We start from the raw sequence: 16,053 nt of genomic DNA on the forward strand, positions 1-16,053 counted from the left end.
AGGCAAGAATTGGCTGGAGGGCGAGGAGCTGGAGAACAGTGGATTCGCCTTCCTTCTTCTTCATTCTCATTTGGCTCTGCGCGTACGCTATACATTCATAGCCCCACGCGCGGGCAGGGACTATGGGCGTTTCGAAGGCGTTGGCGGCGCTCGCAGTGGCGGCTTTCTCGGGCTGCGTTTATTTGAAAAGGTACCGGTATATCCTGGGATCTTTAGGGCTTTGGACGGCGCACGGTTGATTTGGCTATACAGTTTGCAATGCTGGTCAGGGCGTTCAATGAGCATTAATCGAGTCAAACGTCCATTACAGCACGCTGCGGTAAAAAATGTACATCAGGACGAATGAGACGTCGCCTACAACCTATTCGTGTAGATAATCTGAGGTATATCGTAGGCCAGCGATCATAAGTCATTATTCTTCCATGCCCAAGTTAACCAGTCCTCGATAGTACCTGCATCCTTCAGTGTTTTCCAGACCTGAGCTGGGCTTGATATCATCCACTTCCCCCACTAGACACCCCTTATCCCCCTTTCAGCTTGAAGCAACGGGACGGACACCGGACAGTCCGGTACAGTAAATAGGACTAATAACAACAACAACAAGAGAATGAGACGGGGTTGGTCGAAGCCAGAACTCAGGGCTCCGTTGTAAAATGCAGTCATCCGTCAGCCCCCTTTTCCCCCATCACTCCGTTCTGACTTCCCTATTACCTCCATCCAACCCTTGCTTGACAAACGCCTGCCTCAGCTTCCGCATGCTCTCCAGCAAGTCCTCGCGCTCACACTCCAGCTTTTCCCTCTCCTTTTCTAGCGTCCGTATATACGTAGCCGACATGTCCAGGACCTGTGCCTTGCTAAGCCGCCTCTCGCCCAGATCACTCTCTTCATGCTGCTGGAGGCCGCCACCGTCCGGGCCGCCGCCACCCGACATGCCCCGACCAGTTGGCGAGCGCATCGACTCGGGAAGCGCGTTCATGAGTATTTCGAACTGCAAGTTTAGCCGGTTGCGGTATTTCTTCTCAACCAGGTTGTGTGAGTTGCGCGACTTGCGCTCTCGGGGCGTCTCCTCGGGCCGGTGCTGGACGTTTTTGGAGGTGCGTGATGCGCTGCGCAGCTTGGTGCCGGTGGAGGGAGCATTTGCACTTTCGGGAGCCGTCTGCGGCACCTTGCATGCCGAGGATGACACGGCTTGCTCCGCTGACTTTTTGGGGCGTTTGCGCGGCGGGCCTTGAATACCCCGGTCCGATTGACGGGGTCGCTGCTCCTGCCAGCCATCGCTGCCTTCGAATGTTCCGTACACGGCTGCTTCGTGGTCATACAGAGAGTCTTCCAGCGGCTCCGCCAGCACTTGTCGGCTTTCCACGCAATCTGACGTTGTTGATTCTGGTCCCAGCCGGGTCGTGCTCACGGTGCCGTCATCAACTCCTGGCCAGGGACGGACGTCAAAGTCCGGTTGAAAAGCACCATGTAATCCCATGGGCGTTGATACGTATTCACCAGCGTATAGGTCCCGCGTATTCTGGCGCGGCGCATACCCAAATGAATCTTTACTCGAACATGCAGATTCAGCCGGTGAGCCGTCATCACTGTGATGGGAGTTGCCCGCAACGGCAGCATCAAGGCTGGCAAACCGTGCTGGTGCCGGGTATGATGCCTCCGCCCTCGTTGCCAGAGACGGCGGTTGCTCTAGGGCCAGTGGGACGCCGGCATAGTGACCGTTGAAATCTGCTTGTCCGCCCGAGAATGGAGCTGTGGAGAGAATGGGCTGATACGGCCGGCCAAGCCGGTCCAGATCGCCGGGGCCGAATTGGGATGGCCCGGAAATCAGGTGCTACAGCCCGAAAGTCAGCCGATTTGTGCATAAGTATATGCAATTGTCAGCGGCCACCGCCAGACAATCTGACACTAATGTACAATTCAAGCGCTGTGGCTTGTTTCGCTTTTGCCCTCGATGGATACAGGGCCTTGGGCTGGGCACGCTTGTGTCTGGTGTAGGTTTATGGGGTTCATCCCGTCATGTCCGGGTGTCGGATCGTGACACCACCACCCGGTGTCTCATCCGCAAGGGCCCGCAAATTCGCAATGCTCTGCCACCCCGGTTCTCCGGGTTAAGGATAGCGCCCTTTAGTTCGCAGAACGTCCGAGAAGCTCAATGGAGCTGTGCCGTACCTGAGGAGTGAGGATTATGAAGGGGGCTAATCAAGATATACATACACTGGGGTCCCCAACGGCGTATTCGAAAAGCAGCATCTGGTTATCTCGGGGTGGCACACACGGCATTCGTTGTGTATATGTAGGCAGATTCTGCCCTTCAGTGCCTTCACTGTTCTTGCCCTCTTTTCTTCGCGTTCTCTTGGGGGACGACATGATGCCGGATGTTCTTTCGCACGCCGCTACCGTATATACTCCACGGGCACGAGCCGGGACCGACCCGATATTTGTAGTAGTATTAGCTTCACAACAGTCAGTTTTTTTCTATGAGACGTCTTGTAATGGTAAGGTAGCTTGGCGTCGAGGTCAAAGTATTGTTCGCTTCGGGCCTTGAAGAGGTCTCAGGAACTCCCATCAAACTTGAAGTTCTAACACTCAGTATCCTATCCTGAATGACAAAAGCTTTGGGAACGGCTTTCTAGCGGTTGACTGAAGCCTACAAGCCTTCCGCGTGTAGCCGCTTGGAAAGGCCGAGACACCGTCAGCTCAGGGTGCGATTCTGAGAAAGGTCGGTTATTCAGAGCCGTTGAGATGATATTGATCTGCCCACCGGCCCGCTGATCATGTATGGCGTGCTGGATTTTATGGGATGGCGTTTAGATCGGAGAACATCCTCTATTCTACCAGGAAGTCCGGTAGTCAGCGAATGGAGCTGCGATGATGCCGTGTCTGTCCTCTGACAATCGGGGACCTTGCCTAGCCGAGCACTCTGCGCCGTGCCCTCAACCTGGAAGCTGAACAGGGGAATTCCAGGCCGCTTTGCTTGAGCATTGGCAGAAAACAGCACTATATACCTGGCATACTGTGTGCCTCCTTTCTCGGCCAGCGACGGGCATGCAGTAGTAGGCGCGGCCAGCGGGGTCTTGGGGGTGCCTGTCTGCCGTCTTAGATTCAGCTTCCGGCCAGAGCTGCGACGCTGCCTCGACACCGTTCCCCGTCATTGGCTCACTTCAACCCAGGTCTGCTTTTTTTGTTGTTTTCCCACAGCGGCCTAGTGGGATTCAGCTTGCCTGTGTTCGAGTCGGGGCTTTCCTTTACTTGTCACCTGTCATACCCTAGGGCTTTGGCATTCTGCTTTGTTAATAGTAACGAGGCTCTCGCGGTTTTCGGGCCCATCTTCCTTAATCACTTCCGGAGCAGTCGGTACCTGGCTCTGGTGAGATCCGTCTTCATGTTCGCAGTGCTAGATAATACCAGTGCCTGTTCAGGCCGGCTGGGGCGGAGAAAGGACTTCGGGGCCTTTCCCAGCCAAGGGAGTTCAGAAGCAACGGCAGCACGAATAAAAGCCAACCACGTCTCGATATAGGCCATGCTCACTCTAGAGCTTTGCCACTGGCCTAGCTCCTTCCTGCAGCCAATACTGGCACCTTACCCCTGTTCGTGTCTGCTCCGGAAGACGGCGGTGCATCCGAAAAGCGCTCTGAATAACCGTACGGTGTTATCCTAACAGACCGCATGCTGGCAAATGCACAAATCTGAGTCCAAACCTATGTTTGGGGCCGCGGAGGGACCATAAGCCCTGATTAGGCCATTAGGAATACCGAGGGGATATGGCAACACTGCCTCCTCCTGGACGTTTCGAAGTCTGGGACTGTGGGCACGAAGTTGCCATGTTCAGGTTGTCCAAGGGGGTTGTTGGAACAGGAGTCCAGAAGGTGCCGTATGGCATCATAAAGGCTCACAAATCTGAGTTAAAAGAGATAGAAGGCCTCCACTGTGAAGCAGTTGCGGATGGAAGGAACCGACATCGCGAGCTCCGACTGCGGATGGCGTCAAGCGAGCTACCTAACTTAGGGAGTGGCAATGTCATGATTGCCCGATCCCGTCGTTTAGGGTAGGCGGCCCTTCTATAGCCCTGGGCCGTACTAGAAATGTACTAGAAAAACGGTGGACAAGGAGGGAAGAGGTGGCAGCTTCCATGTCACCATCGAGTGTGAGGCGAGACGAGGATCTTTGTTGTCGGCGACATGACGAGCATGCCTGGGTCCACCTTCCTTGACAGTATACCTTGCCTAATGTCAGTAAGTACCTTAAGGTAGTATCTTGATTGTACACGTAGTCCACAGAGACATGGAAAGAGCCAGGGATTCCTAAGAGGGCGTGACTGCTTTTTACTGGCGTCCATGGACGAGATGCCTCGGCCCGAACCGCAACCCCTGTGGACTTCCCTTAGTGGTATGCTCCAAAAAGCCCTGCCTCCAGTTGGAAGCTACCAATATTGACCAACAACCTGAAACACAGCCTTTCAATCCCTCTAAATACTAAACCCAATCGAAGTTCCCCTCGAAGCTGGAAAACTCAGGCTTTACTCAGCTAAGTACTTATCGACATTTGTCTTTACCTAATGGCACACTTACTTACCCTACCAATTCCTCCCTCTTTCTTGATGGGTGGACTGCGGAGCTAATCTATGTAAGTGCTCCGCAGCCTGAGCATATTTCCCAGGTTGCTTTATATCTTCTCCTTGCTCTGACCGCAACTATCATCTCCTCGTGCCGCATCTGCAAATCTCGAGCATGACCGTAGCTCTCCCACCTCAGCCTACCTGGCCCGTGGATTCTCATATCCCCACATTGTCGGTTGTGAAAATACACGGTGATTCTTCTTGTCGTCTAACACCCAGTGCGGTTCACAGGCCACCGGGCCTTTCCGTTTAGTGCGGAGGTTGGCGACTTCGTCCGGGGAAAAGGGGTAGACTAAAAATCAACAAAAACACAGCCACAGGTTAAAGAAAGGAGAAGACTAGACCAAAAGTTGTCTCTGACTACACGGACAGTCTGTCTGTTTACAACAACCTTTGACTTCATGAATTCTTGAGGACGCCACAAATGGATTCGGATTCAAGTTTGCTGCTTCTGACTCAGACATCAAGGCAACTCGAATGTCTTTGCGCACGCCCATACAATACAACACACTCTTCAAGATTCGCCAACTGCCAGATGTGCCAGGCATGCTCAAGGACGGATTCAAGGGACGCTAGGTTGAGACCTGCCCACCAGCAGCCCAAACAACATCGCCTCTCTTACACACACAATCTTCCGTGTTCTACACTGCTCAGGACTCGGACGGCGGTCACACAATCCGACGAGCCACATGATGATGATTCACTAGAGCCGCCAACGGTGGTGGGGCCGCCCAAGAGCAAGATTCGTTCCCATGTCCTGAGCTGCCTTGTCAGGAACATTGTGAGGGGTGCATGTTTAGTTGCCGGAGGGAACGGTGAGAGGGGGTTTCAGGGAGGACTCGAAGTACCACACCACGTGATGCTACAGTGCTGTAGCGTACCGGCATCTCCTGATCTTGAACCTCCACCACACAAACCAGAAGTAACTCGCACACTGCTCCTTGGTCTGCGCATGTTGCTGCTGCTCAACTATAGCCGAGCCGTTGATCATTGGGACTGGGACATGCGATGGCAGTTGGATGTCGTCATAACGTTGAACTAAGGTACCTTAGTGTAAAACCGCTACTACTATCCGTACGTGCCTACCTTAGTATGGATATGATGTAGATTTTGACAACTTTGGACGAACCAAGCTGTTGGTAATCGTCGGTGGGTTAGGTCGCTTGCAAGGTTGGAACACGCTGCACGCTACGGGCATCGAAGGCTAGTAGTGACATTGAGCGTCTTTCATGTTGGTGCTGACATTCACCAGACGGTATGCTATACTAGTATGGTGACAATCAGTCCCCCAGAGCGTTTTGCTCTTGCGCACTTTCCTCCGTACTGGATATCGCACGAATTAGGCGAGTTTCTTACATGGATGTAAACCGACAGAGGTACAGGAAGAGAAAGACCAAGGGAGCGAGGCGGATCCAACAGCGATGAGTTCTTGCCGTTCCATCCCCGTTCCCTTTCCAACTATAGCCACGCGAAGGACCCTTTCATCCTGAATATGTACTGGAATGTGTTTTCTTTTCCTGAATGTAATTGTCTTTTGCAACAAGTCGTGGTGCTCCATACCCGTCATCTCAACCACTTCTGAGAAGAAGGGGAAATGAAAAGAAGAAGCAAAAAGAGTGTGTGCATTGAAATCCGATGCTGACGTATCCATCCTGGTGATCGATTGGTCGGGGGGACTAAGTTGGATGGGCTGAGTTGGCAAAGTGCAGCCCACTCAAACCGTCTAGATTCTAGAGTCTAGACGCCTCCGATCCAATCCGGCACCGATCCATGCTGTAGGTAGGGGGTAGGAGCGGGCGCTTGCGACTTGTTTTGTCTTTTCTTGCCGCCACCATCTTCCCTCGCGCTGCACCCATGGCCCCATGCATCCCTTCTTCTATTCTCCTTCCTTTCCACTCGGGATGGCTAGTCGCCGCAGTCAACACCTGGAGCTTCACTGCGCGCAAATCAGGGCGGTGATGAAGATGCGGGAGAACGTTCGTGCTTGTAAAAGCGGTGCTGAAAGAGCAATATGGGACACCGGGTTGTCGTACCCGTGCAATTGGGCTCGTCCGATACATGCGTTGTGTCAGTTGTTGATGTCAAAGGAAATCTTCACAGGCTACCAAACGAAAGGACGAAGGACGGAAAGCTGAAACAGACACGACAGATTGCTCCGTGAAAATGAGGTTTGCTTTTTGTTCTTTTTTTCTTGCGCCACCAGATCCCATATCTATGTTTTAAGCCCACCAAGCCTGACATATGCTAATTTTGACAACAACAGGTCGATAATTCATACAAAGAAAACATTCGAGATGAACAGCGCTCGTCTGACACTGAGCCTGATGGTCTTGGAGATCAAAAATCACTCCCAATTTGGTATCGGATGGATTTCGGGTATATATACGGGACACTATCGATGCGGAATCGTGTTCGCTACATCTTGTTTCCCGTCAACTGGAGCGACGGAAATACCCCAGATTGGGTTGGCGGAGGCGGCGTGCTGAGGCTGGTGGTTCTCGCGCGCCCACGCCTTGCCGCGGCCGAGCTCTTGGCTTTCCCAGGCCACGGCTCATCCATGGCAAGCCTACCCAGATTTGACTCGCTGCCGCGGCTCCTGAATTCGCGGCGGCGGTTGGATGGAGCTGCTGCCACTTCCGTTTCAGGAAGTAAGGGCATGGCGCCTTTGCTCTCGACCCGGCCCTGGGACTCAAATGAAGGGAACCGCTGCAGCGATTCCGGTTTGGCGGGATAGCTTTCCATCTCGAGCGAGGTGGTGCTGGCGGTCAGCCGGGTGAAGTCAGTCGACGTCGACGCGGTCGAGATGTGCTTCTCGAAAGCAGAGCTTGCGCTTTCGGTTGTGGCGGTCGTTGAGGCGCTGGTTCGGTACCGAAGAAGGAGCGCCGAGGGATCCATGCTAAGAGCAGGCTCGTCAAAGGGACGGAACGGAAAGTCGGACGATTTGCGCTTTTCTGCCTCGCAGGCCATCATCTGCTGTTGGTAGTCCATGGGGATCAAGAGCGAGGGTGACAGGGTGAAGCCATGAGATTCCTTGAAGCTGGATGCGTCGGATGGCTTCCGCACATGGAGCAGATGCTTTGAATCGACTCGTGGCAGAGAGAAGTTGGATGCTTTCAGATTGCTCGCTACAGTCGGTGTGATGGCTTCGTGTGCCGTCGCCAACGACAACTGGCTGACAGGACTGAGAGATGGAACATCAAACTGCCCGGGTGTAAGCATCGCGGGCGAGGGTCCGCAGGACTCGAGACGCCCTTGGTCCTCAACTGGCGTCGCACTGTCATCCTCCCGGCTCATCTCGAATGATGGACGATCCCACTCATAGTCGCAATCCGCCTCTGCGGCATGCTCATAACAATAATCAATGTCGTCCTCCCAGCTCTCCCGGGGCAGCACTTCGGCTCCTTCGATTAGCGCAGCTTTGAGCGCTCGCTGCGCAGCAAACAAATCGAACCGTCCCAGTGTATCTGAGGCCTCGCTAGACCGGCGGGTCGCATCGTCTCTCTTGCGATTGGAAAACACCCTCAACATCGGAACGGATTGGCTGCCACGGAGAGATGAGTTGCTGGCGATACTGCTTCTGCATTTCCTCGACACGAATGCATTTTCATCTTCTTCAGGCACGTTCGGAAGGGCGCACTCGGATGCGGCGCTGCTCGGGCAAGGCAGGGGCCAGTTGGCGTCGTCTGCTGGGGGGCTCATGACGTGCGAATACGTGTGCTCGGGAATGACGTTCATTTCGGTACCTGGCACATAGCCGTAAGACGCCGCAGGGGGACTGTTAGTTTCGGAGAGCAAAGGGAACGGCTGGGGATAACGGGTGCTGGCACTGGTTTGTGGCCTGTCCACCGAGTCGAGTCGTTCATGGCGAACTGACATCCGACTAGATACCCGTGGCGGTGGCACAGGGGGGAATGGGGCCGCAAATTGGTCGATGGGCGACCTCGGTGGTCGCGGGGGCGGAATGCCTCTACCCAACTGTTCCTGCGACTGAGAGCGATTGAGGAGCCGGCGGGGCGAATTGCGCTTTAGGAGGACAGACGGAGGTCTAGCGAGAGAATGCTTTGGTTGAAGCTCCATGGAAGCCGCCGCTGCCCCGTGGCCTTCGTCAAATAGCAGCGACTCGGATGAGAAGTCGGAAAAGGTCATGTCTTCGGCTCCGATTCCCCTCGGTGCCCCGGTGGCGGGGCCCGGAGAAACTCGAAGCTGCGAAAACTCGGAAGCCAGAACGGTTCGGTTGGTCCGCTGCAAATCCGGAAGATGATCCTTTTGCGTATGAGTCACATGCTGGAAGTTGTATGGTCCCGAGATGTGGAATTTGCGCTGTGGCTCGCCGGCCTGGTCCTGTTTGGCGCCCCGGCGAAGGCCGAAAAGGGCCGGGATGGTGGAGTCCCGGCTCGAAACAGCGGTCGGAGGAGGCGGCATCGAGGCGTCGGCCCCTGCCTCGGTTGAGTACATGGAACTGGTCGACGAGCTTTGAGCGCTGCTCTCACGTCTCACCCGCCCTCTCCGGCTAAAAATTGTTTTGCCGAAGATTTGCACGCTGTCAGGCCGGTCCCGGGACGGCATACTGCTGGATGTGGATCGTCCCGAGGATTTTCTCGACAGGCTCTTGCCCTCCAACGAGTTCTCCCACGAGGGCCGGTCGGCTGAAGTCAACGAACGCAGCGAAGACGAGCCAGACGAGGTTGTCTGGTGGCTGTGATGCTTGTCCCGGATCGACGATCGCCTCATCTGCTTGCTCAACGCGCGGATGCTTTCTGGTGACGGGGGGCCATCGATAGCAGGATCCAAAAGCCCGTCAATCTGGTGTGGGTAGTGGTTGGGGTGGGGAGCGATATCAGGCACAGGGGCGGGCGGTGCCGTCTCCCGTTCCCTTGGGGGACTCTCCAGTCCATGACTCGTCGAACTCTTGTCCCCTTTGCGCCGCGTGTCCCTGTCAACCCGGTACACGGGCATGTTTGACACCGCCCACATGTTCATGGTGGGCGGTCTGCGTCTCTCCTAACAGCCTCGAGTGGTCGACGATCCAAACCCGCAGACAGCTGGGGGAGCTTCCCCCGTCAGTGGAGCGTGAATGTCGCGGTAGGGTCGACACCCACTGGATTCATTACCAACGCTCGCCAGCCAGCTTTTTTGACGGGCAGAGCGTCGGCCCTGTCAGATTTCCAGGTTGCCCGGGATGTGCTGATAAGGTTATTATGCCGTCCGTGGGACGCGTCCAATTGCCGAAAACAAAAGCAAGACCGATGCTCAACAGTTGACGGCGAGTTTCGGCGTCGGTGTCCCGGATCAGAGATTATATTTATTATATTTTAGGGCGAGATATGACCGGGGAACACACCGGGTTTGTGGGGGAAAACAGCGACAGGTGCCCGGGGCCCCATAGTTATATTATTGTTCCCTGAAGTGATTGACTTCGCATCCTTGCTGCTCTTTCGTTGCAATGCTTCCCTCGCACGCTCTCACACAAAAACGCACGCCTTGGGGCCAACGGCTTGGTGCCGACCGCCAGGGAGCCCTGGTTTGCTCCCTTTTGGGGACGGCAGGGGTTGATGGCTAGGGCCGTCGAAGAATCGCCGTGGAGCGAAGAAGGGTGGGGTGCCTGTGGGTGCTTGAGAAAAACTCCCTGCATGGGGCCTGATACCTGCACCCCCAGCTGCCGACTGTCTTGGTTCCCAGCGGCTTGGCGCTGTAACGGTAGCTGCCCTTTTAGCCTAACGGTATTACGGAGTATGTACATCCAGTATTGGAGTGTTTACGCCGTCCAAAACGGTGCTCCGCTGCTGACGGCACCACCCAGTTACACAGACATTGCAGAAGTATCTGGACTCGTGTCATGACCGTGTGAGTTCGGATGACAGTCCCTCCTGTCAATCAACCTAAAGATTGCGAGTCAAGAGACGGGCGGCCAGGTTATCCCGGAAAACGGCCTTTCGCATTGTAATTTCACAATACAGTCGTCGCTGATGACAGAACAGCTGGATCCTAGCTTGTTGGGCTGGTTTCACGAAAAGGTGCAACTCGAAAAGGAGAGACGGAGGGACGGGAAAATATCCCAGGGTTGCACTGCGAGCCAATATAGCGCCTGCAGTACGCAGTCAATGCCGCCGCCGTCCGGCTCAAATCATTCAACCTGTTTGGACGAGCTACACACCCATAGGTAGCGGAGAAGGAAAGAGAAATCCGTGGCCCGAGGTACGGCGAGAGAGCCTTTGCCAGCCGACGATAGACATGTTGTTGATGGGTGGTCCTGATCGGTCTGGACTATGGAGGAACCGCGGAGTGTCTATGTATACTATTATGTTAGACCATCTTACCTACCTTACCTTGCGCAGCTCATCATACAGAGCGCACGAGGTCCACGTTGCAGCGCTGCGGCGGGAAGGAGCATTGCGGCCAAGCAAGCGGCCGTCAATGTATGTCGATTACGCGGTGACGGACTGCTGGGTATTCTGCGCTGCTTCCAGACGTCGGGATGGCCCAGCCAAGTCGTCGCGTGCTGTCCCCTCCACTCAATACAACCTCGCGAGTTGTCGTGCGTACAGGTAGGTAGTGTCTCTCCGTCTTGGAACCGAGTCACAACCCTACGACAAATATAGCGCCATCTATATATGATTCGCTGGTATCCTCGACTAGGTGCAGCTGATGTATGCCGGCAAGTATCTGAATGCCGCACATTCATTGCAGTTGCAATGACGGCCATGCTCGTACAGTACCGACCACTGCTGATCAGTGGCCTTTGACGGAGACACTTCACATGCTGGCCGTAATGGGCGGCGGCGAGCAACACTCGGCCGACTAGGCTATCTGTGAGACCGTGACAGTGACAGAAGAGGGTTGAGATAGGGCTAGTAGATGCCGTTATGTTACGACTGGATATTCGAAAACTTGCCACGGCGGCTGATCGACCCAGGAGCCCGATCATGAGTGGGTTCCGCGGCTCTTGGTCTGGGGAAGGCGCGTCGTCCCCCCGACCGAGGTTGGATATGGTAAGGTTAACATCCAAGGCTCCAAGCTTGCAGCCGAAGCTCACAGGGCAAGCTTGCCCAGGTCGATCCGATCAACCGAGGAAGCATGTGGCGTCAGGGCAACTCCTCGTTATGAAGCATCACAATCCATCTCCAACACTTTGGGATGCGGAGTATGGAGAAGGTCGTGGCGCGTTACCAACGGCCCTCGGATCGATTCTACGCGAAAATGACATGACTTCCATGGTGTTGGTGGGGTTGCGTGGATTGTGGGTTCATACAACCTTCCTCTTGTCCAGTTTGGGCAGGTCTGAGGTAAGAAAGAACCTGAAAAGCGGTTCCTTCCTCTGATGCTTGGCCTTTGGTCTTGGTGGAACCAACTCTCCCCGCCCAAAAGGCCAAATCGGCGACTACCCGACGCGGTACTTACCGTCTCAGGGACTTGGTAATTACTGTACGAATCACATCCTGCCCTATTAATTTGACTAGGCAGTAACTTACTGTCACTAAGGTACCTACATAGATGCCCGGTGGGCGCTCTCTTTCTACGATAACTCATAACTCGAATCCCGATCTCAGTCGACAACCAGAGATACTCACCGGGTCACGTCTTCCATGAACTCAAGAAGACTAGAGCTGGCTTTGGCCTCGAACAACGCTCCTCCACTGAAGGTTCATGAGCTGGAGGTTCCCAACGTCGGTTTATTGCAACGATATGCCCGCCAACACTCAAGCCACGGCTTGCAGAGTACCGGCTAAATTTGCTCCAGTCAGAGTGCCCAACGGAACCGCGATGGCGGAAGAAGGTTCCGACAACAACCAGGGCAAATGATTCCTAAAGAATTCCGACAAAAATAAATCTCCAACCTCTGTCCTCCGTATGTAGGACGCGTCGACCGTCAGTTCCGATGAAATTTGGCGCGCGGTGCTAGCAGATCGTTCTTTTTTCTTGAGAGATCATCGCAGGATCGCTCATCTCGAACTAGTGTAATGCAGCGAAGATCTGCAGAAACATTCTTCAGGGGTATTGTTACGTGGCAGACGGTGAGAGAGCCCCCATGAATGTATACACGAATATGTACAGTACTGTACAGTACATACTCTGTACACTACGGACACTTCGTACTCCGTACTTCGTATGCTAACGCCAAGTTGAAGAGGTTCCTCGTCTGTATGTACAGGCAGTTCTCCTGCAGCTCCTATCAAGTGAAGATTCCACAGACCCAGATACCGTACTACGAAGACAAATACACAGCTGGCAACTACCACAGTACTTCGTACTCTATAACTCTGTCGCATCTCATGCTCTGGTGCTCCTTTGGGCATTCACCCAAGAACAAACCGACAATTACCCTCGACCCTTGGATACGTAAGTCGGTGTTTCGTTGCCTCCGCATGTTGCTTCACAAGTGCGAAGTTGTGTGTTTGAATTCTAGATCCCTGTCTTCTACACTACCAGGATCTCACTTCAGGATTCCAGGCTCGCCCGAAAACGGAGAGCACACCGAAACAAGCGTCGTCTTTAAGTCGACTCAATCTACAGTATCTTGCACTGTACAGTACAGTACTAACTTGAGACACTGATGGGCTCCAAGGCCGCGAAAGGGCGGACAGGTCAGCGCCAGCTCCAGCGCTTTTCCTTACCGCAGTTACGGTGTGTTGAGGCATGGACCGGTGACAAGAGTCCAATATCACGGGAGAGACTGGCCAATTGCACGGTGTTTCGAGAGTTACGATCTCTGTTCCCAATACGATCCAAGTCGGGTGTCTTGCAGGGGTATGACTTGGGCCTTGTCCCGGCATCCAACAACTCCCAGAAAGCCGGGACATGGACTCAACTCAACAGTGGGCAGGGCGCTGGTATACAACATGGGATTTGACCAAATAAGCGTACGAAGTGCAGTGTACTAGACCGATGAAGCAAAGAGAAATCTCCTCGCTTCTTCAACCCCGGGTCGGCAAAGGGAGTTCGGAATCATCATCCGAACGCCAACGGATTGCACAGAAAAATGGCAACCAACAATGAATTTCCTGGATGTTGGCTCTGAAGAAGAAGGTATCGGCCCGCATTGACCGAGATGCGGCTATGATTGTGATTTGTGAATCACCATGCTCGCTTCATAATCTTCGGCTCGGCAACGGCTTATATCACCTGTATTCGACATTAGCCGCACGCCTGGCTCGACCAACAACCCGGGTGTGGGAAACGCAGCGATCACCGTACATGCCACGACTGACTGCGCAATTGCAACAGGAGGGAGTGTGCCAGATTTCTTCATCTTTCGTCTTGGATTAGATGCACACGAGCACTGCAGCACCCACAGGGCACGACGCGATCGCGTCCATTGGTGTGTTCTACCAAAGGCACGGTACGTCCGCCTTGGATTCCCCATCAAAAGCCCGTTGACCCGGGTTCCCCTCCGCCAAAGCTTCCCGTCAGTACTGAGGGCGGTGTATGTGTAGTACATCCCAGCAGGACGACGTAGCCAGAGGCTTCCAGATTTCGGTCGCGTCTTCCAACCAAACAATCATGTCACTCTGTGACTCGATAGGGCCTAATAATCTTGACATGGTCGATGACGGATTCGAAGCTCGTTTCTGGAAGTCAGAAGCGCTGCACCCACCTCACCCGCAAGCCTACCCCGAACTTGGCAGGCGCAGGAACCTGAGGATGTATGCAAGCTGCCTGCCCCTGCATGCCAATGGGTGTCGTCCCAATCCGAAAACCGCTCGGCCTCCAACCACGGGCTCCCATGAAACCATGACGTCCTAAGCAACCGTGGAATGGAGTACATGAAGCCATGGGACGGCCCTTGGAGCAACCCTCCAGTTCAACGGTCCCTGCAGGAACAGCAGCATGCTAACTTAAGCAAAGCTAACTAACAACCCGCTAATTACAGCGCTACCTACTTTGTAACCAAAGAAATCACAGCACTGGACATTGCAGGCGCAACTCCGTTCCAGCTCAAGCGGGTCGATATATTAACCCACCACCCTAGGACGACGTCCAAGAAAAATTCATCCCGGTTATGTATGAGCTGAAATGGCCAATGGACGCCGCAACCCGAGCACCCGGCACGCAAGCTGCAGCTCGACGAGAACAAAAGTCGGGATCACGACGACAGATACTCATTGCTTGTGGTCGCAGGTAACCAAATTAATACACCCAATCCTGGTACGTTCATCGACACTTTGACTTGACCGCGCCGTAGGTTCTTGCTCTCTCCCACTCAGTCGAATCGATGCCGCTCTTCGCATGGATGGGCCATATTTGGTATACGCTGCACGGCTCCACAAAGACTTCATCCACCCAAGAGAGGAGCAGGCCGCGTGTAATGCCTTAGTCAAAACCAAAGAGAGAGAACAGCGACTCCAAATCAGGGAACCCTGGGGTAACGCTTGTCATACAATACTCGGAGTAGAGACTCGGGATCTTGGACATACAGCAGGGAATATCCGTGCCATGTCCCTCATGTCCCAACCGGGCACATCAGGCCCTCTTCGTTCCAGCTCAAAAGGTAAACCCGTGACCTGGATGTCGTTGTGGAACTGATGAGAAGAGGAGGCAAGGGGCAGATTACGAGTGCTGAGCAACAATTCAGCCCAAGTGCGGCTCCTCAAGGTCCACAAGCCCGAAACCGAGACCCTGAAAACTCCACATGGACGGCATTTGAGATGGTGGGCAAACCTGCCAGAAGCCGTGCCTGACTCGATGCACGTCAGGGCAAAGCCATTGGCGAATTCAAACCCATTTTCCCTAGATTGTTTCCGCAAGATCCAAGCCGCTGAAGACATCGGCTATGAAGTTGCCATAGCGCATTGCGCAATCCCGGTTCGGAGGTTTGTTTGCTTAATATGCTACCGGCGAAAAGCGTTGGGAAGAGGCGCCGGCAAGACGCTTGGCCGACCTGCTGCAATCGATTCCGCCGTAGCCTCGTCGGCTTCATGTCGTTAGACGGCAAACCCGGATTTCTCTTGTTACCCGGTTTTTTTCGTACATTTAGCGCGATGGGTCCTAGATGGAAGACAACATGTACTACTTCGTATGTTGTAGAGAGATAAACCATCCTGGGCTGATCAGCCCGCACGTGTTAGAGTGTCTTTGTCTTCATGGACATTGGCATGTGGACGTGGAGAGACGCGCATGAACCCCCTACGTGTAGGTAACCCGGAGCTCAACTGTCAAAACGGCTTGCCAGCTTGATCCTTCTGCAGGAATCATGAATGAGGCCTGCTAGGTTCTGTGAGAATCGAAATCAGTTGCCGTTTTGGTAGAAGGGTTACGGACACACTCCACTTGTACTGTACAGTAGTGTATGTATGGAGTACGTATCATATAGGGTTTTCCCCTGAGACAAGAAGAACGGCTAGTATACTACTCCGTATCAGCAGAGCGAATTCCGTACATACAGTATGAGTTCCGTACACACATACGTAGCTTACATAATCACAATAAACCACCGCTGTCCA

The 16,053-nt window shown here is 54.0% G+C and overlaps 4 protein-coding genes across 4 annotated transcripts; 1 reads left to right on the forward strand and 3 right to left on the reverse strand.

The window, feature by feature from the left end:
- Positions 1–242: 242 nt before the first annotated feature.
- On the reverse strand, positions 243–2,320 carry N656DRAFT_777192 (uncharacterized protein). The gene is made up of 2 exons (XM_064814775.1): positions 2,215–2,320; positions 243–1,831 (listed from the first exon to the last, which is right to left on the reverse strand). Exons 1-2 carry the CDS (start codon positions 2,248–2,250, stop codon positions 686–688), a joined length of 1,182 nt encoding a protein of 393 aa, XP_064671632.1. The 5' UTR covers positions 2,251–2,320; the 3' UTR covers positions 243–685.
- A 4,710-nt stretch (positions 2,321–7,030) lies between these two features.
- Positions 7,031–9,595, reverse strand: N656DRAFT_705890 (uncharacterized protein; the record flags this gene model as incomplete). Its single annotated transcript, XM_064811309.1, has 1 exon — positions 7,031–9,595. The coding sequence occupies one exon, from the start codon at positions 9,593–9,595 to the stop codon at positions 7,031–7,033; it is 2,565 nt and encodes an 854-aa protein (XP_064671633.1).
- A 1,101-nt stretch (positions 9,596–10,696) lies between these two features.
- N656DRAFT_568178 (uncharacterized protein) lies at positions 10,697–11,626 on the reverse strand. Its single transcript, XM_064810126.1, has one exon. It carries the CDS (start codon positions 11,538–11,540, stop codon positions 10,938–10,940), a length of 603 nt encoding a protein of 200 aa, XP_064671634.1. The 5' UTR covers positions 11,541–11,626; the 3' UTR covers positions 10,697–10,937.
- Positions 11,627–14,594: 2,968 nt separating this feature from the next.
- On the forward strand, positions 14,595–15,865 carry N656DRAFT_777197 (uncharacterized protein). Its single transcript, XM_064814776.1, has 2 exons — positions 14,595–15,101; positions 15,186–15,865. The coding sequence occupies exons 1-2, from the start codon at positions 14,840–14,842 to the stop codon at positions 15,536–15,538; spliced, it is 615 nt and encodes a 204-aa protein (XP_064671635.1). The 5' UTR covers positions 14,595–14,839; the 3' UTR covers positions 15,539–15,865.
- The last annotated feature ends 188 nt before the right edge of the window (positions 15,866–16,053 follow it).

The sequence above is a fragment of the Canariomyces notabilis genome, assembly GCF_033297395.1.
Source record: "Canariomyces notabilis strain CBS 508.74 unplaced genomic scaffold N656scaffold_6, whole genome shotgun sequence".
Lineage (NCBI taxonomy): Eukaryota > Fungi > Ascomycota > Sordariomycetes > Sordariales > Chaetomiaceae > Canariomyces > Canariomyces notabilis.